Source organism: Protopterus annectens, chromosome 8.part0, assembly GCF_019279795.1.
Source record: "Protopterus annectens isolate FY-2018-M chromosome 8.part0, PAN1.0, whole genome shotgun sequence".
NCBI classification, from domain to species: Eukaryota; Metazoa; Chordata; order Ceratodontiformes; family Protopteridae; genus Protopterus; species Protopterus annectens.
This window is the reverse complement of record NC_056741.1, coordinates 1978472167-1978498315: the sequence shown is the minus strand read 5'-3', so window position 1 is coordinate 1978498315 and position 26149 is coordinate 1978472167. Positions and strand designations below refer to the sequence as shown.

At 41.3% G+C, this 26149-nt stretch overlaps 1 protein-coding gene across 4 annotated transcripts in view; it reads right to left on the bottom strand.

Annotated features, from left to right (window-relative positions):
* Nucleotides 1-26149, bottom strand: part of KIFC3 (kinesin family member C3) — a 663225-nt gene that overhangs the window by 489978 nt on the left and 147098 nt on the right. For all 4 annotated transcript variants that reach the window (XM_044081520.1, XM_044081521.1, XM_044081522.1 and 1 more), the window contains exon 2: nt 6404-6537. In XM_044081520.1, the coding sequence (XP_043937455.1) occupies nt 6404-6537 (134 nt within the window). The remainder of the gene's footprint in view (nt 1-6403; nt 6538-26149) is intronic.

Here is a 26149-nt window from a genome sequence, read left to right as displayed (position 1 = left end):
CCACATGAAATAATCCATAGACCCCTTTTGCAACAAACCTAACCCTTTCAACAAAACTTTCAATATAACCCTCGTAATTTGCCATCTAGTACCCTTAATTTCCACCACCATTCTACCCCAACCCCTTAACATACGCCCTAATGTCCAAGACTTAGTGAAATCCTGCTACCTTAGCGAAAATGCTAATCGCAGCCAAATCCATCTTAACCGTCTGCAAAGCCCTGCTTAACCCCCAAGCACGAGCTAAATATCACAGTAGTAATTCCTCTGACCATACCCCTTCCTCCTCTGGCAGCTGCAAAATAAACTGATTAAAATCAGAAAGAACCCTACCATACGCCTTCCTTGTAGAAGGGGCCCAGGAATGCCATACCAACTGCCTGGCTACATCGACCCAAGATTCCACACCTCCACTGGCAGGATTTCTGGCACCTCCTCCGCACATGGAACCAACCCTCGAAACCTGCAAAACTGAAATAGGGACTAGCGATAAGCAATCTCATTCCTTACATGAGGCACATACTCTTCTGTAAAAGAAAAATTTATTAGAAGGCTCTGCAAAACCAATTTATGTAATACCAACAGTAACAAGTCCGACTTAGCTGTCTTCTTTTGCAATACCCTCACTACAGCCATATTGTCTGATAGAAAAACTAGTCGATTGCCCCTCAATTGCTCCTTCCACACCACTGAAGCTGCCCATATAGGCATCAATTCCAGAAAGGCCACGGCCCGCTTCCATACCTCCTCCCAATCCCGAGGCCATTCAGCAGTTAACCACCGACCCCCTAAAATAGGCCCCCATGCCAGCACCCCCAGCTGCGTCCGTAAACAACTGAAGTTCCTCCTGCCCCACTCAGTCTGACTGACAAAAAGATATCCCATTAAATTGTTGCAAAAACCCGTTCCACAACCCCAAGTCCTCCTGCACCAATTGGGTTACCCTAACCCAATGGTGTTTGCTCTTACCCCCTTTCAGCAAGTATACCAGTGACCTACAAAAAGCTCGCCCTGAGTGTACCGCTCGACAGGTAAAATTCAAAAGCCCCAGCAATGCCATAACTGAATGAATCCGAATCTTATCCTTACCCAACACCGAACGTATCACCGACCTAAGCCTCTCTATTTTATTCTCTGGTAAACAAAACAATCTCCGCTCCGCATCAACTGTTAATCCAAGAAATTCTAATGCCCTTGCCGGACCCTCCATCTTATGCTGAGCCAATGGTACCCCTAACTCCTCACACATGACAGTAAACTCCTGCAAACCCTCCTGTGCTCCTACCTTTCCTTCACCCACCAACAGAAAATCATCTAAATAATGCACTGCCTTTTCAGTCCCCGCTTTTTGCTGCCAAATCCAATACAATACTGTACTAAACTTCTCAAAAGTCGCACATGCCACTGAACAACCTATGGGCATAGCTTTATCAAAGTAGTACTTATTTCCTACCTGCTTCCCCAATAGTGGCCAATCCTCCCTCCAAATAGGCAACAATCGAAAAGCCGACTCAATGTCGACCTTAACCAACCATGGCTCCCTAAATTCACTAATCACTTTTTCTGCATTATCTAAGTAAGCGTAATGCACCCTAACCTCCTCTTCTGCAATAAAATCCTTTACTGAATTCCCTTCCGGATAAGACAAGTGATGTATCACTCTGAATTCTCCTTCTCGCTTCTTCGGCACCAACCCCAAAGGCGACACTCTGTAAGTACTAAAAGGCGGACTATCAAAAGGACCCAATAACCGCCCCACCCTACTCTCTTTCTCCAATAAAGCCTCCAAGATGTCTTCTTTCCCTTGAACAGATCATAAATTCTTGCAAGCCCCCCACCCCTTCTCACTGTGGACTTAATAGGAAACCCCTTTTGAAAACCCTGTATTATTTTCTCTTTGATGGCCAAGCCAGGAAACCGATGAAGCTTATCCCAGAGAACCTCCACCTTAATAGGGAACAACGCCCCTCCCTCTATTGCCTCTAAAGAGCCCGAGTCCAAATCCCGGGACCCACGAGAATGACCCCTCCCCCCTGGGCCAGCCGAAAGCCTTGCCCACCAAAACCACCTTCATGACCCATCACATTGGAGTTCCAGGACAAATCCTGCTGACCACAGTTAGTGGCCGAATGACCCCCTCCACATCTCAAACAAACATGGGCAGATTTGCACCCCACCCATGAACAGGAGCCACTATTAAATGACCAACACACACCCGCTGTTTCCAGTCCACTCAACCTTTTGTTAGAGCCCACATAACTATCCATCATCGTAGCCATAGATCTGGGTGACGCACTTCCCAACGAAGTGACTGGTCCACAGCCTTCCGTTTGCGGAAACGATGATCATACCAGAGCCATGCATTACCCGGCCTTAACTACTGTGCCTCATGAATGGCAAGGAAATAACCTAATAGCGACAGAGCCAAGGACCCATCCTTCTCCAGCTGCACTGCCATAAAATAAATAAAGCCAACCACCCAATTATCCCATGTCCTAGGGCGAAGCTTACCTACCCTTCTGCCTTTCCAATGCTGCTAAGGCTGCTAACAAGTCCTTACTGTTAGAGGACTCTGCTTCCACTAGCCATTGGACCCCTTCCACATCAATCAGCTCAAACAAATCCACATACTCCCCTTTCCAAAATTTTTCCTTAACCGGACCCGAAATATGCGGGGTCAGAATAACTGCTCCTGTCCCCTGCCCCAAAGACTGGGTAGCCAACCAATCCCCAGGCCGCAGCCCAAAATCAGATCCTACCTCCAAGCCCAAACTGTCCCCGGAACCCCCCCCCCCATCGCATCTCTATCCGGGTACCTGGCACCCTGTGCTAGCTGTCTCTGCACCTCGTCTATCCCTTGCACAATTCCCCCAAGGTCCCCAACTGCCACAGCGTCATCCCTCCCCTCCCCACCATCCTCAACCCCTAGCTACCCCGACAATGCTGTTGTAATAAATCCATTACCTGCACCTTCGTCTTGCGATGTGCTGGGAACCGGAGTCTCCACTGCCATCCCCTGCTGTGATACCTGCTGTTTTCCCCCCTGGCTGGGGTTCTCACCGCCATGCGTTGCCTCTTCCAACCTGGGATCTGCTCAGGTTCCTGTACCACCTCCAATGTTGTCGCCTCCTGGAACAACTCCTCTGCCTGGGCCAGGATTGCTTGCCACCTCTGCCTCAGCTCTGGTAATTTGGCCATCTGTAAAAGAGAAAAAATATTAGCACTATTCTATAAGCCTGACTGCCCTAATTCCCCCAAACCCTTGGTATTGCCTTGCCCCGTACCTTAACTCATCCCTGCCTGCCCACAGTCACCTTTCACCCCTCCTGTCAGCCACCTCCTACCATTAGTTCCCCATCCTACCCTAGCATATCCCCTATCAATATCCCTCCCCCTATGTATTTATGAGAAAAAAAAAAATGAAGTCCCTCTATCTCCCTATCAGTCAGCCACCCAATCCCCTCACCATTCACACAAACAAGGCTAAACACACTTACCTTCCCTCAAAGCATGATCCTCTATCTAAGTAACAGTTCTTACACGCAGTGCGCATGCGTGAACCGGCACTAGGACCTAACGGGCGAAAGACCGGCAGTAGCAACCCACTACACCACCAGGGACGCCGGAGAAGCCATATCACCACCACCACCGAAAACAGGGACAGAGGGACACCTGAGCAGCCACGACGCCATCCTGAAGGACCAGTAGACTGACCGGCACCCACAAACCCACCAGGGAGCACGGACCGACAACCACCACTATACCACCGATGAAGATGACAGATCCCCTGAACTCAAGCCGCAAACACCGGGGAAGCGACACGGACACATCGGCCCATGAACCCACCAGGGATAAGCTGCACAGGACAACCGCGATGCCATTCTGAAGGGGAACCGGAGAGGCAAATGGACTGCCATAAACCCCCCAGGGAGTACGAACCACAAACACCGCCACTACCACCAAAGAAAATGGAGTCGGAGCACGCTGGGCACATGAACTCACCAGGGATAAGCTACTCATGCACCGAGGGACACCCGGACGACCGCAACACCATCCTGAAGGGAAACCGGAGAGCAGACAGACCCACGGACCCCCCAGGGAGCACAAACTGCAAACACCGCCACTACCACCAATGAAATGGAGCTGGGAACACGCTGGACCACCGGGGAGCTGATCCGCCACTATACCCCAATGAAAACCACCACCCACGACCACCGGGAGAACATCTACCCCAGAAACTAACACAACCGGCCCATGAACCCACCAGGGAGCATGAGGGGATGGATCTACTGCTACCCTCCAACCGCACTGGGACCGGATTACACTGATGGACCCCCCTTTGCCTACCATGACCGCCGAGGGAACGGCTTACTGTTTTTTTTGTTTTTTTTTTAACTGTACCCCGACCGCATGGCAACGACGGCCTGCTACCCGACTGAGCTAAGGATAGGCCCAGCCTCCCCCCATGGATGTCCCTCGACCGCATGGCCCCACCAAACAAGGCCCGACGAATCCCCAGGAGACCAGCGGTTGACACGTGCAAGGAAAACTTCACCCACCCAGGTAAGTGTAGCACTATTCCCCATCCACTTCTATAGCTACATTATTCTATATATATATTTTTTTGTTATCCACCCCCCGACCATTCACACACACACACACACACACACACACACACACACACACACACACACACACACACACACACACACACACACACAGTACTCCATCACCCTTTCCTATCAGTAAGCTCAAACTATCTTCCCAGACTCCAGCCCCCCCTTAACCTAATTCCTAGAAACACCAAAGGGGGAACTGACCCAGACCACCTAACCCCTTCTCTCCCCACCATCCACGATACCTACAGGTCGTATGGACGTAGGCTAGTTATCACTCCACCAACTCACGCCAAATGTGCCTACTTCCTCTAATCCCAAACCCTTAGTACTGTCAGAAGTCCCACCTACTCCTACCTCACTTCCTTTTACATCTCCCTCTCTCCTTAACCCTTTCACCACCACAAACCCACTATCCTAACCAACTGCAATCCTTACCTTCCTTTCTACCACTATACCCTCCTCACACCCCTTTACTCCCTTACTCAAGGGACCAGGACAACTTAGTTTGTCCCAGACTGCATTTATATACTAAAGAGGATAAATTTGTATTTAAGTAAGTTAATTAGCACAGAAAAAAAATCTGTAAAAAATGCTGCAAAAATAACCTTTTTTGTATTATAGATTTTTGCATACAAATGATTTTAGAATTAAAAAAATTACTTTCCTAAAGAAATATGAAAAATGTTAAAAAAAACATAACAAGGGTACTGAATATAAACTTTACCCAGAATGTACAGCTGTATAAATAGTTTATTCATCTACACTGTTTGTGTTGCATTTAGAGAAATAAAAAGTCCTGACCACAACCCATGTGACCTGGAATTAATTAGCAATGTGTGGAAGGGGTACCAGTGAGCATCACTGCTGGCTTAACTGCCCCAGGGGGAGGAATGTGGTTTGGTTTGCTGCTACCATTGAAAATACCAGAAAGTGGGGGAACAATACAGCTTTATGAGGTGCCAAGTGCACCCCTCTTCTCACAGTTCTAGAACATAGTTGGGCTCCCTGCACAACATTCTTACAGTCTGCCTTTCAATTCAATCTCCCACATTACTGGTTTACAGTCATATTAAACTAAGATGTTTATTATACAGACAAAATGAAAAAATTACTGCAAAAGATCATAAGTTTTAATCACACCTATGGGAAAAAGTGTTAAAGCATCTAGAAAATAAGAATTCTTGTTTAGAAAATTAAGTTTGAAACACCAAAAAAGTCAACACGAGACTACAGAAAGTAATCGGATTCAAAACCAAATGTGGCAGGAAAGCAATACAAATTCCTACTTTAAAATCCTGGAACAACTTGAAACTAGTCATTACTAGTGTCAGCAACCTCTTTAAATGTCACTATAATACAGTTGCAGATGGCGTAAGACAGAGTTATATTTGTTGCAAAGATCTAATGTGATTCAAGACGTTCACACGGTTAAAGTGCACTCCAAGGGAACAATACCAATAATTTCACAAGCCCTACCCACAACACTATATAAAATTGCTAAAGCAGACTACTGGAGTCATCTATGCTTAATCTGCTTTAATTGTCTGTTGCTTTGCTGTACCTAAAAAACCTTCCTAAAGCTTGAGAAAGTATCACATACTTTAAGACGTTATTCAGCAACACTCACTAACATACACATATACACAGCAGACTAAGTTCAAAAAGGCCAATCCAAACCCAGTTTCATGAAGAATCAATAGCAAACTTCACCCCTGTGAAAACCGGAGCAGTATGGAAAGCACAATAAGGGAGAGCAGTAAGCCAGCTTTATTTACAAAGCGTACCTTTATTGTGAGGTACAGGTCCTTTAGGCTACTGGGATCCGTCCACTCCTCACTGACACCTCTGCACTGTATCAGAGCGGACTTCATGGAGACTTCATCTTCACTGTCACTAATCAGAATATCCTGACAGCTGTCTGAAACAGATGTAAGAACAGGGAAACTACATTAAAACAATGCATTGCACAAGCTGAACAATGCTAAAATACACAAGGTTTCTTGGGAAGTTGTGGCAAGTTAGTTGCATTTCTAACAAGCTTTGAGTACTGTGCAGTCATAGACATCCATCAAATAGGCACAATGTTTTTGTTACTATATTCAGCCTATAGGTACCATCTATATAAAAAGACATATGCTGAGCAATTACAATATAGCCAGGGTAAAATAAAACATCACAGACATTCATAATCACCAAATAAAGAGCATTTCAAACTTGGAACATGAGTGGAACAGGACTTTTCCTCCATGGGAAGGAAGATGCTGCAGGACTGCAATGCTTGGCAGAGATATTGCACTTCAAAAAACATTCCCCAAAAGGTCAGTGCTATATGGTTTCATAGTTTGAATAGTTTCAGAAATAATAGGAGCAGAGAACAACTGATGGTGTTTGTTCAGTGTGTCAAGCACGGTTTTAAATCACATTACAAATACAAAAACTTCTCAGGTGCCAGCACTTGGATCACTTCTTTCAAGTCGCATAATCCTACTGAACCTTCACCCTCTCCACAAGTATTCATGCTACTAAATGAAGCAATATGCAGGACATCTAGTCTCTCATCATTCTTCGTCATTAAAATATTTTGTGCTAAAGTAGGTTAAAATACTGAACAAATGTAAATGGCACTCACTGACAAGCAACTCCCAGGAGGACAAACCTCTAGTTACTTATTGAGTAGAAGGATAATAAAACCCTGGAAATCAGGCAGCTGGTTGTCAACCAACAAAGTGATACACAACTTTATAACAGCAAGATGAAGGCTATATTATTCATGTCATCTAATGTCAAAAGTAAGGACAGAATTCAGGCAGAATATACTCGAGGGAGATGCAATTAAAATACATGATGGTATTCAGGAAGCAATAGAATGGTTACTGGGGAGCAAATAGAAGAGGTAGTACCAAAACCACTGCAGGACAAGAGGCAGAAACAGGTGGCAGTTACTGCTGCAGCTAGGGCTTACTGCGGAGTGTACAAGTGAAAAGTCGAAAACATACCATATTAACACCAAGTGCTTTGTCAAATGCCTATGCCACTGACATCTGGGATTCCTCATATGAAGTCCCAATGTATGCTGGCATGAGTGAGAAGAATTCTGACTTCAGGCTATAATGTTTTAGCTGCTGTTCATATTGGTTAACGTTTCCACTGCTGTGGGAGTGCTCCTTTTTAAAAGGATTGCTGTAAGCACAATTGAAATTCTAGTATTCTGGTACCTCCTGCAACAGCAGCAACCACTGCTTTTCTGGATTCAGTGTTGGTTGTCTTAATGTTTGCCAACCTCCTCATGTACTACACAATGTCTGGATTTAGGGTTTGCCTCCAAGTTCAGTAGTTTTAGATTTTGAGACTCAAATGTTCACATGTTCTGCTTTATCATTTCTGTTCAATATTTCCTCACAGATACCTAGTTGTCCATGTGCCACAAAGTTGGAGTAGAGAGGTCAATCTGCTTCTGCAGATATTTTGCATGTTTAAATGCAGCAGTGTAACAGAGCCAATAAGAAACACGTGGAAATCAAGAACAGAGCTGCATTAAGCACTGAAAAGCATATGTATGACTGCTATAACAAAGGTAGCTGTCTGCCTGGAAGCTAGTGTTTTTACCAGTTCTAGTAGAAGCTTCTAGCAGAACACAACAATCTAATAAAAAAAAGAGAGGAATATGCCACTGACAAGTAGTCTAGTATGAACGAGTTTAGTCTTCTGCTCCTCTGAGACCAGAAGAATGTGAACAATGGAATTTCAAAAGGAAACAGTATGCAATGTATGCAGGGTCTGCTATACTCTGAATGAAAAGCCAATTGTTTTACTAATGGGACAAACAGGATTCCTACAGATCAATGTACCCCTCCCCCTTTGTTTCAACTTCTGGCATGGTTTGAATACTAACAGCAAGAATCAACACAGAGTCCTCACAGCGATGACGAGGAAATAACTAAGATTTAAAAAGCTGGTGTTATAACAGAGATGGTCCCATACCTCAAAGCTGTTTGTGCTGCTCTGTGAAATGCTATCTATGACAGTATGGCAATATACAACATCCAAGGACAAGAGGCATACTCATTTAAACGGGTCTATATTACTAGAACGAATGCTTAAATGTTCGAATCTGTAAAGGTCGACCTTTACAGATCGAACACAAACGTTCAAATAGTACAAAAGTAAATAAAAACAAATATGTAGAAAGGGTTTAGGCAAGGGGGCAAGCCCCCCTGCACCCCCACACCTCCGCTACTTAAATGGACCAACTCCGAGATCGCACTTCAGTGAACTACAGTGTGGAAATGGGAAATTTCCCATTCCCTACACTGCAGCACGATCTTGGAGTTGGTATATAAAAGTAAGGGGGTGTTGGGGGTGAAGGGGGGGCTTGTCCCCCTGCTTAAACCCTTTAGTTTTTTTTTTGTGTTGTGTATTTTTTTCATTTTTGTAAAAATTCGATAGCTTAACTGTCCGATCTCTAAAGGTCGACCTTTAGTGATTCGAACATTTAAGCGGTCGTGCATCTAACTTAGACCCATTTAAACATGGTGCCCAATGTTTGTGTCTTTCGGCTTTTCCCGGTCAGGGGTCGCCACAGCGGAACTCCAGTCCGCTAATGATTGGTAGTGGATTTTTATGTACCGGGTTACTAGCCCTGATGCACAACCTTCAACGAAGGCACACCCCATTCACGTATGCCTCCACACAGAAGACGCTCTAGTTGAGAATCAAACGGGACAACGTCTTGCTATGAGGCGACAATGCTACCTCAGCATCACCCAATACACAGACAATACCCAGCTACTCACTTTATCCAATTTAGAGTCATAAGAGAGCTGAAGCCTGTCCAGGAACTCAGTGGGTGCAAGACTCAGAATGTAATCCATAATATTTTGGTCTAGGTGCACGTGTGCTCATGCTCACAAATATAGTATGCATGACTCTAGGCAGCTTTCAAGATCAGGTCACCTACATTCACACCTCTATTTCAAAGAAAAGTGAGCACACAGGAAAAGAAAGTAAAGAAGACTAAGAGAGAGAATGCAAACCCTGCAAAGAAAACACCCCCAACTAAGAATTAAACTGAAGACCCCAAGCTGTCAGGGCAGTGTTGCTAACCATTGCACTGTTGCACTGCCTTACTATTCCTTCAGCTACCCTAAAATTCTAATTCAGCTGTAATGCAGATTCTGTAGGGGTTTAGTCACGTTGTACTGAAAAAGGAGCTAGTAATAAGTTCACCAAAAGACGAATGTTACTATCCCCAAATGGTAAATTAGATGCAATGACAGTTTCATGTCACCTTAGAATAGTCATCCACTAACTGCAGCTGTTTACAACATACCACTTCTCTCCGTACAGCTGCCGCACTACTTGAAGAATCACATAATAATGCATAACCAAACTTAACACTCACACCACCTTGCTCTACACATCAATTAATAATCAAGACAGAACTTGATAGGCAATGTCTACCATTCAAAATATTTTATAATAGCCCATACACTCCTCTCTACTACAAAAATTTAATTTCCTATTTGGTCGCCAGGTAAGTGGACTGGCTTGAAAACCCTTTACGGTAATGATCTGAGCACAGATATACAATTTCAGAACTTGAAGTATAAAATACATGTCTCTCTCTTTATATATATATATATATATATATATATATATATATATATATATATATATATATACATATATATATATATATATATATATATATATATATATATATATATATATATACACACACATATATATATATATATATATATATATATATATATATATATATATATATAAATAAATAATCTAAACAAACATTGTTGTCATCAATGATGACCAAAAAGAAAAATTCAACACTTAACTGCACAGGCTTTGAAACAACCTCAGAGCAAGCAACAAATGTTTTTTGCCTGGGGCTAAGCTCCACCAGCACACACCCCCCCCCCCCACACCATATTGGGGTCATGCCTCTCATATCCCCTAATTACATATTCTACCAACAAGATTGCACAATACCAGTGAAAGGGCATACTCCCCAACACCAGTAATATTGCAATCTTGCACAAATGTCAACCATCTATTTTGTCGACCAAAGTCTGTTGACAAAACAGATGATGAAAGATATAGGACTTAATCTAATGCTTATATATATATATATATATATATATAATATATGTATCTCTCTCTCTCTATATATATATATATATATATATATATATATATATATATATATATATATATATATATATATATATATATATATATACACACACACACATATATATATATATATATATATATATACATACACACACAAACACACACACATATATATGACAATTTACATATACAGCATAACTACTAGAAGACAACCTTATAAGTTAGATTTTGTAAAAAATCTGGCTAAATGCAGGAGTAAACTGTGGCCCATTTTCAATATAACAACTGCATTCAAAGTCATTATGGAGCTATTCAAAGAGAACAATTTCGAACTCTACAGATTCTTTACACTTTATATCAGGATAAAGACTGTTCCACATGGATGGTCGAAATCTAGGAAGACTTGTTCACTTTAACTGTTTTATAAGGTGATCTGTGTGAGAAGTCCAGCTGGGAATTTCTTAGGGAGTAAGTTGGCTTTCTGATGGGAAGGAGTCTTTTCAGGGGGACACTATTCCTCTTTTAATATTCTGAATAAGAGTGTTGATTCAGTAGGTGGATATTAGAGTTGTGTAAAATTTTACCATAATGGTACAAGTCCTTCTCTTTAGTGTTGCAGTACTCATAACATTAGGGATCCCCCATCATGGGCAGCCCAAAGTCCGGCCAGTATTCCAAAGTCTTAGGTTGTTTTAAGTTGCACCATACGTCACACACATGCTCGTGTACCATAGGGCACAAAGGTGACATCAGTTTGTACCATCCTCGGAACTGAGAGCCCCAATAGGAATGCTAGTCCAGGTTAGAAAAAAGAGGTAACCAGTACATCCAGAAGACAAATAAACTAGGGGGAGGAGGGTGGGAGTGAGAGAATACTGCAACAGTGAAGAGAAGGACATCTACCATTATGGTAAGTTTTACACAACAATACTATGTCCTTCCATATCACTGTTGCATTATTCATAACATTAGATACAATACCAAAGCTCAGGAATAAACTTGGGAGGAGGAAGGACCAGCAATGTCCTCTAGCAAGCCATAAAGGATGGCCCTAGCAAAACCAGCTCTAGCTCTTGAGATGCCATCCAACTTGTAGTGCCTGGAAAATGTGTGCTCAGAAGTACAGGTAGCTGCCTCAAGAATACTGTTAGTATCAAAACCCTTGAAAAAAGCAACTTAAGAAGCTGCAGCTCTAGTAGAATGAAGGCTCTTACTATAAAAAAAATACCAAAAAGAAATAGCTTTAGAGAACCAAGAAGAAATGGTTTGCTTGGACACAGCTAATGCTAAGGACCTAGGATGAAAGGAAACAGAGCTGATCAGATTTCCTAACGGTCTTAATCTTATCCAAATAAAATCTGACTTGTCTATGCACACCCAGTATGTGCAGCACCTTCTCTATGACAAACTGCTGAGAAAGGAAAAAAGTAGGCAAATGAATAGGCTAAGGGACAACTTATTCACCACTTTGGGTATACAAGAGGGATTAGCATGCAAAGACACCCTGTCCGTAAACACTAAAAAAGAAGGACAAGCCATAAGGGCTTGAAGTTCATACACCCATCTGGCAGAAGTAAGGGCCAACAAAAATAGTGTCTTCCAAGAGCAATGTTGTAGGGAAGCTGAAGCTCCAGGCTCAAAGAGCCCAAGTCAATTTCTCCAAAACAAATTTAAGATCCCAAGGAGGAGGAACAGGCTTCCTGGGAGGCCCAATATGAACCTAGAAGCTAAAGAAGGAGATAAAGGCATACAAGCAGATATGGCTAATAAGTGGACCTTAAAAGAAAGGTAAGTCAACCCAGCATCGAGCAATTCACACAAACTAAAGGAATGTCCACATAAAGTGGACAGAGATTACAGGAAAGATACCAAACAGAAAACCTCTTCCATTTGGATAAGTAGGATTTCTTAGTATTGGGTTTTCAGGCCTCCTGCAGAACACTAAGCACGTCCTCAGAAAAAAGGTGTCTAAGAGGAATCAAAATCCTATTATTGAGAGCGTCAATTGAAGAGTGGACAGGTGGGGATGAATGAGAGATAGCCCTCATCTTGTGTGTAGGTCCACCCTGTGAGGTAACTTGTGATGACTGCCTTTGGCTAAATGTAGAAGAGGGAACCAATGCTGTCTGGGCCAAAAGGGAGTCTCCAACAAGATTTTGGGTGCATCCTGTTGAATCTTGAACAAAAGTTCTGAAATGAGGAAAAGGGGAGGGAAAGCATAGAGAAACATCCCTCCCAAGAAAAATATAGGGCATCCACCTTCCAAACCAGAGAACCTGGAACTCTGGCACAAAACAGATGAAGTTGTCTGTTCATTGGAGAGGCAAAAAGATCTATTTGAGGAGTACCCCACTGGTGGACAATGTCCAAAAACACATCCCTGTAAAGCATCCGTTCGTGAGATTTTGGGCAAGGACTTGCTAAGGTCTGCCATAATGTTTTGACTGGAGGGAATATAAACTGCCTGAAGAGTGTCTTCATACTGGATAGCTACATCCCACACTAGGAGTGCTAACTGGCTAAGATAAAATCTTGTCTCCCTTGTTTGTTCACATTCCACATCACTGTGGTGTTGTCTGTAAACATCTTGAGGTGCCCTGGGAGAGAAAAGGATGAAAACCTGAAGAGCCAGCAGAAGAGCTAATCTCTTTGACACTGTTCAAGAGGTGACCACACCCCCTGCACCTTTAGGGGGCCAAAAGCTGCTCCCCATCCCACATCTGAAGCATCTGTGAACAGCTCCTGAGAGGGAAGCGGGGGATTTTAAGGGAGCCCTGGATTTAGACACACCCGCTGGATCCACCAGTGAGGTCCCTGGACCTACAAATTCTAGGGGATGTGCATGATGAAGCCAAACTGACTTCAGAAACCACTAAAACCTTTTCACGTGTTTTTTTGGCCAGAGGAAGCATAGGTATGGTGGATGCCTTGGATCTTAGAGCCCTGAGAAATTCCTTGATTGTTTTAGAGATCAGAGGAAGAAGGTTTGAAAAAAAGGAAATGAGTGTTAAGGCCTTTGGAGGAGGCAGGGATGCCAACATTGGCACAGTCTGAATTCTACACCCCAGAAACACATGGTCTTAAGAACTAGTTAGAAAGGACTTTTTGAAGTTTATTGTGAACTACAGGCTTTGTAGTAGAGAAATGGCAAAATGAAGATTTTTCAACAGGATCTCTGGAGAGGTTGCCTGAAAAAGAATATCGTCCAGGTATGGAAAGACCTGGATCCCCTGAATCCTGCAAAATGCAATTACAGGAGTGAGCATCTGATGAACACTCTTGGGGCAGTAGAGAGGCCAATGGGCAAATCAGAGAACTGAAAATGCAGGGAAGCAACAGAGAAAGGTACAAACTTACTGAAAAGGGGATAAATTGGGATATGAAGACGCGCATCCTTGAGATCCAGAGACACCATATAAATCCGAGGGAGCAAAAGAGGAAACAAAGCCTGAAGGGACAACATTCAAAAGGAAAGCACCTTCAGTAAAGTGTTTAGATGAGTGAAGTCTAGAACTCATCTCTAAGTACCCTCTTTCCTGGACACTAAAACCATCCTGGAATAAACCCCACCTCCCTGTTTAAAACGCAGGCACCTCTTGATTAGTATCCCAAGTCAGAAGATTCCAAAGCACCTCTCGAAAGAAAGTTGTTTCTGAGAGGGGAGAGGAATGCCAATAAAAGGGGGAAGGGATTTCCAGACCATGAAGTATTCCCCTAGTGAATGATGGACAGGACCCAGGAATCCTGTGTAATCTGTAGCCAAACAGGGAGAGAGAGAAAGGTGACTGGAAAGAGGAAGGTGGCTAGTAAGAACAGGATATTCAGACCGCACCTGGCTTACGTGGAAAAGGAGACTTCCGAGACACAGGAGTCTGAGTAGCTTAAGCAGGCATAGCCCACTTACCACCCCTTTTAGCCTTAAGAGGAGGGTGAGATTGCCTGCAAACAAAAGATGACTTACTAGGGTGGTTTCCCTGGAATTTAGGCACAGGAGAAACAAACATGTTTAAGTTCCTGTAAAGCCCTATCCTTGTCCTGAAGGGACTTAAAGCAGCAGCATCTTCACCAAACAGGTGTTTATTAACAGGGGCACCCATCAGCTTAGCCTTAATATCAGGCAAAGGTTGATGTCAAAGCCAAGAATATCTCATCTATGACCCAAAAGCAGCATCCCTAGAAGAAGCATCTGCTGCATCATAGCTACACTTGATAGAATGATGAGAAACCTGGGAGGAAGTCCATAACAAGGAGAGGACAGAACTCTTACCCTCAGAGTCTAGGTAATCAGAAATAACCTGACAAGCCTGAGATAAGAGCCAAAAAGTACCTAGACATATGGGTCTAATAATTAACTGCCCTAAACGCCAAAGTGGCAGAGGTGTAGACCTCCTTGCCTAGCCTTTCCCTGATCCTGCTATCTTTATCAGAGGGCAATAACTTAGGAAAAAGAAGGAACTGAGCAGGCTTGTCAGAGGCAACAGACACCACCGATGGGTCAGGAGAAGGACATTTGTATAAAGATTTACAGTCCTGAAGCACCCTATAGAATCAGTCAGGTTTTTGGGGGCAAGGGGCTGACAGTCTGGAGCCTTAGAAGCATTAGAAAATGGATCCAATAAGGCAGCCAAAACAGGAGGAACAGCAGAAGGTCTAGGAGAATCCAGTTGCAACAACTCGTCGTACTTCTTTTGTACCTCAGAAACCTGAGCACAATCCCATTTAAAGACCTCCATCATCCTAGAGATTGTGTCCCCAAAAGAAATCTCTTCAAAGGATGTATCAGGACTAGTAGACTCCTCTTCCTCTGAGCTGTAATCCAAAGGAGAGGGAATCTAACAGTATACAAGGGATTCTTCATCAGAATCTGGCTCTTCCTCAGAAGAATTCTGTTCCCTGGGTCTTTTAAAGGGAGTAGAGGAGCAAGGGAGGGACAGGAACAGGTTTCAATGGCATTAAAGCACTAAACAAACCTTAGGCTGCCACTCACTTTGAGGGCCCTTTGGAACAGGAGAAATGTGCTTAGTCTTTTGCTTTTTCTTTAATGGGATGTCTGCCTTATAGAATTTGGAAGGGCCTGACCCAGGACAGCATTCAATGATAGTCTGTCTGAATGCCTACTTATTTGACTAATATCTGAGGAACCTCTCCACGTCCTCCATCAGCAGTGGTTTTCCATGAGCTTCTGAAGCACATATCTGCAATGCCTCCTTGGACTTGCTTAAAGTCAGATTCCCGCTGGCCTCCAACCTGGTTGTGGCAGAGGAATCCAGAGATAAAACCAGGTGAACCTCTGGTCACTCACTTGCCTCAAGAGAGATGTGGATGGCTGTCCCTTTGAGCGAGAGGTTCCTTACATCGTATCTTTCACAAGAAGCTTAAGCCACTATTCTCCAGATAAAGACACTGTTTGTGGCAGTCATGGGGAATCTGTCTCGGCATTTACCTTTCTTGGATGGCACGAAACCCCACAAGCAACAAAAGAAAATAAGTAAAAAGGAACACCACCAGGGCACCTGCCTGCAAAGGCTCTGGGAACCAGCAACAGAATGTAGGCATTCAGACAGACAATCAAGAGATAGCATTCAGACTAGTGGGAAAAAAGTTCTGAGGATGGTACTTCCAGACATTACCTTTATGTGCTACGCTGCAGGAGGGCATATGTGTGACGTACAGCTCTCCTTAAAGCAACTTAAGGCTTTAGTATACCGGCTGCACATTGGGCCACCCTTGGCAGGGGATCCTTAATGTTATGAATACTGCAACAATGATATGGAAGAACTTTATCTTTGAGTTACTGGGAGCCATTTTAATTTCTGTAGATGATGAGAGTGGTAAGTATGGGAGTCAGCATGAAGGACAAATTGGCAGATTTTGTTTTCAGTGGTTTGTAGTCTGTTAGTATTATATGAGTAATGAAAGGTTTAGAAAGGTAAACCATATTCCAGGTTAAGAAGGAGAACATTTTAAGCCAAGCTAATTCTAGCTAGAAGAGAAAAAGATGGTTGGAGATTCTATAGTTTAGTTTAAGCTAGGAAAGAATTTTTTTTAATATTGTCATGCAGGGGGAGAGAAGAGAGCAATCAAAGGTGAGACCCAAGTATCTGTACTCTGTAACATAGGTTATGAAGTTCTTCTGATCGTCTGTTATAAGTGGGTAACTGAGGGGATTTGAGACAGCTGAGAATAGCATAACATTGTTTATTTTCTAGTTTATCAAAAGCATATTAGTTGTCACCCAGTGGCAAAGATTTGAGGAGGTCAGCTAAAGCTGGGTTTGAAGGCTGACCAGGCAGTTGTTCACTTGCAGTAAAAAAGTGTCATAAGAGGTCAGTATAATGTTGAAGGTCAGAAAGGTCATTGATGAATAAGAATACGGTGCCTAAAACTGAATATGGAAGGACCTCCAAGGTAGACGCACAATTATTAGAATAAACTTGAAAAGCTCTATTCTCCAGATAACCCTGTAACCATTCAATAGTATTTCAACTAAAGTTAAGTTTCATAAGCTTATATAGCAGAAGATAATACTTTCAAATGCCCTAGTCATGTCTACAAACATATGATACAATGGGCCCTTCCTGATATATTACAGTAGATGGAGTTGGTTACAGAGATGAGAGTTGTCGTGGTACTGAATGCATTTTTAAAGTCATGCTGCTTGCCAAAGTCCATATTTATTTGTGTTTTTGAGAAATTGCTTATAGAGAAGTTTTTCAAAGATTTTAGTCAAGAGTCTGTGTGTAGAGACATGATGAATATCCATGTGGGTACTGGAGGATGGTACTTTTGGTAGGGGGTTGATGATGGAATGTTTAAAGCTGGTGGGAAAATACCAGTGGTAAGGGATAAGTTATCTCTCATCTTTTGTCCAAATGGGAATGCCCTTGCCAGGCTCCAACTTAAACCCCTCCCCCTCATTCCACCTTGTACTGACTCATCCAACTACCTCTACTATTAATTCATCCCACCCAAAACAATCCCACCCCTACTAAAATCTAATTTTCTCTCTAATATCTATTGCACCATACTCTCCAATCTCAAATATACTATTACCCTTCTCCATGCATAATATTTTCCTAACCTACTAATAGCTTGTAGTTATATATTTTGAAATGTTAAACCTACAACTGAGTTTATAACAAAAATATTCACTTTATGTAAATGTTGAAATTTCTGTATTGAATTGTCTTTTCATTTTTGTAACATTGTGACAAGCTAATTGCAAATATCATGGAGCTTATATGTAAATGTTTAATTAGCTGTATGAACTATGTCCTTTTGTAACATGTGAAATGTAACTTTCAATTAATGTGGAGCTTTTCTCCCTGGGCCTCCACTGAAAACGGACTCTTCTTGGCCCAGTGGACTTCCACAGTCATCAAACTTAAATAAAAAAAAAAAATAAAGTTATATATGTGAGGAAATGAAAATGTGTGATGTCTAGTATGGAAGAGATGAAGGATTTTTTTAATCAGAGGTACTGTGAGTATTTGCAATTGCTATATAGTGGAAGGTTAAGGATAAGTGACTTGTGAGTTGCTTTAGTATTTTCTAAAAAGTACTAAATGTTTAAAGTGGGAAGGTCAGAGAGGTCATCAGCAGCGGACATCTTTTTCATAAATAGCTCTGTTTTATAATTGTTTAATTTGTACCAATTTGCAGCCTCCTATCTCACCAAAAATGGAAGAAATGTAATTGGTATCTTTGCTTCTGGTAATCATCGTCATTTACATGACTGTGCATCTCTTTAATTGGATTTTAAACTTTAATTTCATGCTCCAGCTAAAACTTCTACACAAACTCAGTGTACTACCCAGAATACCACAATCCTTCCCCAGGAGTAAAATGATACACATATAATAACAACCTGTCATCCAATAAACAATAATCAGTAAAAAAAATACTTTCTTTGCTATTGCAATTGTAAACTTCTTGAACAAACTAACAATCTATCTGAGAAAACTAGTGGATCTTTGTTAAAATACCCCCTCAGTGAACATTCGGCTATGCACCTGCGAGGTCAGGTAATATTCTAATCCACTGACTTTCCTAACTGCTAATGAACAGCAGTCATAGGTAGTGATAACTTCTTCATCCTTCCTCTCCTGCCCATCTCAGGCAGGTCATCACTCTCTGCCTGTTACTCTGGCACTTTACCTCTGTCCTCGTCTCATCTCGTTCTCTCTCTCTTATACTCACTCATCTTTTTTTCCTCAATTATTCTATCCTAAGAGGATTATTTGTCAAAACTGACCTCTCAGATTTGGTACACAATACACATATTAACTGATCTGGGGCACATCAATAATTGTAACAGTCCAAGTATCTCAGCACTTCTGAAAGCATCAGAAAACTATGGCCTGCACCTCATTCATTTTGTGATATATTTATTTTAAACAGATGCCACCTGTTCTAAGCATTATGTCACGTGACAACAAAGCATACTGCATCTACACGAGGTACCTTATACGAATTCATATGTTGTTGACCTTATTACAACCACAGTGTCTTCTTTTGTGTAAATATTAAAATTTACTATACCTGTACTTTCAAAGCATTTCTCCTCAGGCTCCAGTGAAACAGAGTACAGTTCACAAAAGTAAATAAGCATTTCAAGAAACCACTAACGACTGCTGCATTTCTTCATTTCAGGAAAACCACTGTGACACAGAAATTCCTATTACCACAGCAATAGTCTTCTGCAAAAATAGGTAAATATTCATGACTCTCTATATTATATGCTACTCATAAATTGAATGAAACTAGGTACAATGCAAGTATTTAGATTGCTGTGTGCATACAGGTGTATGCTTCTCAACTTGAACGCGTACCTGTAATACCATCATACATTACAAGGACCTATGTATCACCACTCTACACATTTAGCTATCTCTGCAGAAGACATGGAAAAAGCCCTGACCGTTATTGGGACACCCCAGGTTTGTCTAGAAGCCAGTGTGTTGCAGGACCCAGATGGGGAGAATGGGATCAAGTAACCAGAACATTCTTCCCCATTAGGGGAGGGAGGGGGAAGGGTGGGCAGACCAGTCCCACTACAAACATGATCAGAGGCTAGGTGTGCTATCTAGGCAGCATAAAGGGCTGAGGATTAGTGCCCTCTGAGCAGTGGGCATATTGTAAACAGGGAGATCCATGCATCTGGACCCAGAACTGTGGGAGAGACAGTTGTGGGGTGGGGCTGGAGGTGGGGGAGAGTGAAGGTGAGCTGAAACTATTGACAACTACTTGGATGATAGCCTGCCTCTCACGATTAGGAGTTAAAGGAGGAATCTGATGCTTGGTAGGCAATGGAGAAAAATGGTATAAAATTATTTAAGCTTGCTTTTAATAATAATATGAACATACCAACTTGGTGCCAATGTAAATCTACAAACATTTAAACATTTTGCCAATCATTTCTCAGCAAAAAGACAATTGCAGCACCGATATTTTGGGATGTGACTGGAAAGGGTCCTCTAACCAACCCATCTAGTCTGTCAAACATGCAAGTGAACTCATACTAATTAGGTTGTCTTCCTTAAAAAAATTAAGTCTCCTGCACAGACAGAAGACCTTATGCACCTCCTGTTGTAGGAAAGGATGCAAAGAAGTATTTATCACTGCTGATTTTATACCTTGCTTTTGACACCACAACAGTGGTCTGACCATTATCTGTACACACATAACCCCTTCCACCTCTGGCTGAAAAGTTGAAGTTGACCACAAAACTGGGACCCTCCCCAAACAGGGAGGAATCTGATATTCGATACATTACATATATTTGAATTCCAGACGTTATCACTAGTGATACATGCATTAGAATGCAGCCAAGTTCATCACTTTTACTTTCAGTCTACCAACAGTATACAGGAAAGCAGCCTGCATAACATGCAACAAGCATACTCTGAATAAGGCTAAAGGTACCAGATATTTAAAGATGTGATTATTTTACATCAACCTGTTTTCACATGCAAAAGATCTTAACTTTCTCTTGAAGGAAGCTAATTTAAAAACATTGTTCTGTAAATATATATATCCCAAAGAAACACTGCAATACTAGACATTTAAAGATATATCTGCACTCTGTAAGCTTTCAATAACACCATAATTCTAATACTGGCAACTTTGTTTTCTTACTATATAAAACATTCTCATAGCTCTTAAATTAATACAATAAATGAAACACGGCATTTTGGAGTCAATATTTCTACATTTCATCATATGAACTGTGTATGTATTTTGATATCCTTTTGAGTGATCTCACAAACTTTGTCCACTCGTGAAATTCTGTAATCTGTATGGATGATAATAGTATACGTGGAATTTCTTCAAATGACGACTTCACAGCTCATTAGGATTCTGATTTTACAACAGTTTGAGAAAGGTGCGGTAAGTTAGGAGTGCTAAACCAATTCAGCCAACCTATTAAGTGGGTTTTATTCGATTTCTCGTTGTAGTTAAAAGTTATGAGTAAGGTTATTTGCTTAGTATAAATGGAGTGCAGCTATTATTAACCAGTTAAAACTAACAGCTGTATTCACTTTATGATACAACTCATCTAATACAGTTCATGTTTCTTATTCTGTTCATAGTTAACATATCATGAACGACGCATAATTTACACATTCATTGTCATTTCAATCTGATTAATGTTATGTGACATTCAAACAGTAAGAAAAAAATAGTAAAAATGTACTTTAAATATAGGCGAAATGCCTTTTGCTTACCTCTTTGGATGTTTCTGTGGGCGATGCTTTGAATGCCACAGCACTTCTGAAGGAATCACAAAACTTCAAGCTAGGCCTTGGTCATTTTGAACAGCTGTCTCTTGTTCTTAATCATTCTATCAAACTTTCTTCAGAATGGCCATTTCTAGCTTCTCACTGAAACTCTCCTGAATTCCCATTTTATCTCCTTCTATTACTTAAGAAACAGTCCTAGCATGGCAATTATGACTACATGTTTATCCTTTTCAATTTTGTTTCTCTGTCTTGAATCTAGATGTAAGAATTCTTCATTCTCCTCCTCCATCCACTTTTTCAACATTTTCTGCACAGGGTTAGGGTGTCACATCAACCTTCACTATCTCACTCATTTCAATGGTAATTTCCTACCTTTAACAGTCATGCCTGACTGTTTCAGGTCTTCGCGCACACAATCCATTCATCTCTGATGGATGCCCTCATTTCCTCTTGCCTTCTTCCTCTCTCTTCCCAAAATCATCTTCACCAGATTGTCCATTACTTATTTGAACATATGTTAGAACCAATGTAATCTACTCTCTATGACCTACTCTGCAGTTGGAGTTACTTGTGCTTCTGATGTCTTCATCTCAATCATATCTAGCTTTCTCAGCTGCTTTGCCTTCACTGCCAAGGTTTCTGTACCATACAGTAGTACTGGTCACAATCAGTTTTGTGCACCTTACTTTCTTTCCAGCTTCTTTGGCATTCTTCTGTCACACACTACCCCTAACACACTGCCAGTTGGCTGCAGCCCCTCTAATTCTAGCTTTGACCTCCTCATGTACACTTTCCTTCTCCTCAACCACCCCTCCCAGGTACCTAAAGCTGTTAACTTATTCCACTATTTTTCCTTCTGTATGAATTGAGTTTCTTCTGATGTCCCCTATTTGTTGCCATCACAGCTATCTTAAATGTGCTCAGTTTTATTGAATGTGCCTTCAGTTTTGTATTCCATTCTCCTATCATTTGCTGAAATTTGTTCAGAATCTGCATGTAATGCTACATCATCTACCTACATCAACTTTGTTGATCAATCCCCCCCAATCTATTTATAAATGTTCATCACAGCAGTGGGCTTGGAGCTGAACATTGATGCACACCCACTCACATCCGAAATCTGCGAGTCCGAACACTGTACTTCAGTCAGTGGATCCTTGTATACAGTCTGCACCAATTCTACCAATGTTCCTGGGACAATGAACCATCACAGGACTGCACAAATCAGCTTTTTTAGGACCTTTTTGTATGCCTTCTCGAAGTCTAGGACTGCTCAGTTGGGCACCTTCCTCATTCCTTGCGTCATGTCAACCATCTGTCTCACTGTAAACATTGGGTCAGTAGTGCTGCATCTTGAGCTGAATCCAAACCATTCATCTCCCATCATACTTTATTCTACTTTGTGTATTCGTTTATCATTTATCAAGAAATATTTCCTTTTAATCCATAACCCATAAGTAATTGGACCGCTATGACAGACAACACCTTGAATTATTCCTATATTCCAAAAAAGTGAAGTGAGATTTTATGCAATAGTTACTACTAATGTTATGCATAATTTGTTCTTGATGGGCTGTACTTCTCTTTCAACTTGACCAAGGGGGTTATTTATGCATAGCTAGGATAGACACAATGCAAACTGTATACTTATCCATACATACGAATCACAGCCATCTCCTATAGTGACCCTATTCACCACCACCATAAATAGCGTTTACTAGGCAGTGGGGAAGGGGCAGAAGTAGAGTGCTATGCTTTTCTTGTACATCACACATGCAAGCACACTTACCATTCCCTAAAAAATACAGCTTTCAGCACACTAATCACAGTTCTGTTGACTGTATGTACTAACTCCTAGTTCTCTGAAAACTTAAACTAATCTGCACAGATCAAACGTATACACTCCTTGCATTAAAATAAATCTATTTTCCTTTTACTCCACGATGTTATGAGAAAATCAGATTCTAATCCCATCCCTGCCCAGCAGCCACATATCACCACATCCTCTTTCACCTTCACACCTGTGCCCACATCCTATATAAAAGTATTCTTAAACTGCATTCTTCTTCAGCTGAAGGCCTTCCAAGTGAGTACCTAAAAATATCAGCCAATAGCATTGTCTATCCTGTCTTAATCCTTATAAATAGGATAATCCAGGAATCCCACACTCCCTCTTTCTGGAAAAAGGCAAACATTATCCCTTTGCACAAAGGAGGAAATTCAACTGACATTAATAACTTTAGACCTATACCACTCATCTCTCCTCGCCAAAATACTTGAAAAATGTATTTAAAAACAACTGCTAGACCATCTCCTGCAGGAAGAACTCATATCCCCTACACAGCATGGATTCTGTCCTTCCCATAGTACTAGCACTGGCCTTCTAACCTATACAGAGTCAATAAAGCTGTAGATAACAGCAAACTAGTCTCTTCCTTATTTCCAGACTTTTCTAAAGCCTTCGACACAGTTTGTCACAACAAATTTCTACTTCAAATGTCCTCACTACATCTTCTCAGATCACCTTTCTATGGTTCAAAAGCTACCTGTCCAATAGGTATGCTCTCTCCTTACCAGCCAGTCATCACTGATGTACCACAAGGCTCCATCCTTAGTCCCCCTCCTCTAACATTTTCACCAACACCCTCTATACGTCTACACAACAGGCCACTCTAATATAATACAAAGATGATTCCATTCTCATTTGCATATCTGATAATATGGTAGACCTCCAAAAAATTACTCAGGAAGCTTTAAAAGATGCTGAAACATTGCTTCATAACAACTCATACTCAACCCAAAAAAGACCAAACTACTATTTTTTTTTCCCCCAAAATCTCTCGCTCAGGAAAAAAAACAAATTTAAAAGTCTTTTCTCTTCTCATAGCAAATTATTAGGGGTGATACTGGATGATAAACTTAAATTTGACCTGCATATACAAAATTGCACAAGAAAAAAATCAAAAACTAGGAATGCTTTACAGAGCCAAAAAAACGTTCTCACTGGCGCAACTAAAACCACACTTGCCAGTGCTCATCTCCTCCCCACACTTATGGTGCCCGCACCCTCACTAACCTCTAGGCTTCACGAAAATTAAAACTTGAACAACGCTACAACATAGTTGTTTAATTTGCAATAACCCTTTCAGAACCCACCACTGTATAGCACTAAAAGGCCTAAATTGGTTAAAACTTATCCAGCATCCATCTGCCTTGTCCAACACTAAAAACATTCTACATAACTATGGTCCCAGTTGGTCATTGCAATCTAGTGACCAAAAACTCTTGTTTGTCTAAAAACTTATCAAATCTGCTAGGCATTGTCTGTACTCATACAAGGTTGCAAAGGCCTGGACCTCCTTTCTTTTATCTAGTCAATACCCTCCCCATCTTTCACAACCAGTCTGAAAAGACTTCATATCTAAAATCTGGTTCTGTTCTTGCTCAAAACCAGGATAAACTATATCCTTAAATGTGAACAAGTACCTTTCATTCCTTATACCTCCTTACTTTCCCTTCTTCATTTACTTTCTTACTAACAAATTCTCTTCCCTGACTTTCTCTCCAAATATACCATTAGCCTGTTTTCCCCCTCACTTCATATTGTAATCTCTATCTGTATTAGTCTAACTTATCTTTAATTTGTCCAAAAACTGTCTGAAATTTCTCTAAATATTAAATGATCATATAACTTGTATCAATTCTTAACCAATGTTTTTATATTCTGTCTAAATTTGTTATAATTATTTAAACTGCAGTCGTTTTTGCTTTATTTTTGAAGATTGGAAAATTATTGCTCTTAAAATGTTTTGTAATAATTTGGAGCTTTTCTCCTCTTTTCTTCACTGAAAATGGGCTTCGACCCAGTCCGACTTTACCAGTAATCAAAATTCAATCAATAAATTAAATACGTGAACAAGCAGTTTCTTCTCTTGGATTATTACTGCACTAGGCATCACACTCAGTATAGCTCTGAATCTCGTTTTATCTGTACGCAAATACCTGGCCAAAGTAATACATCATAAATTGTCCTTTTTTAACATAGAAGTGAAACAAGTAATATCACCTGCATTTTTTTCTTAAACTGATCTGCCACTCTTATTTTAATAGCTTTAAGAAGTATTATATTGTATGCAAATAATGAACCAAAACAAAGCAATAAGCACCAAAGCAGTAATTCCACTATTAGAAGAACCAGACCGTAGGAGGAATGATGAAGTATACTGTATGCAACTGATCTCTTCAAATGAAAAGCAAGACTGTTTCCTCACTAAATTCATCCAGACAACCTGTTACAGCCACTTGTTTAGTCATGTGCATCTCAGAATCACTCTCAGTACATTTCTGAAACACTTACTTGCAGCTTGCATGCTACAGAAATTAGTTTAGTACAAAACCATAAATCTAACCACAGCAACATTTTTGGAACTAGAGGATGCCTTGGGCAACAACTTTTTGAAAATACACCGTCATGTAGTCACTTTCTAGATGAACCTTGACCCTGTAAACACACACGCATTCCCATTCCCATATACTATAGCTAACAGCTCTTCTAACTGAAGATATCTTCACTGATAGTAAATGCACTGGTGCCAAAGGCAACCAAATTACCCTCTTGCAAAATGACAGTGGTAC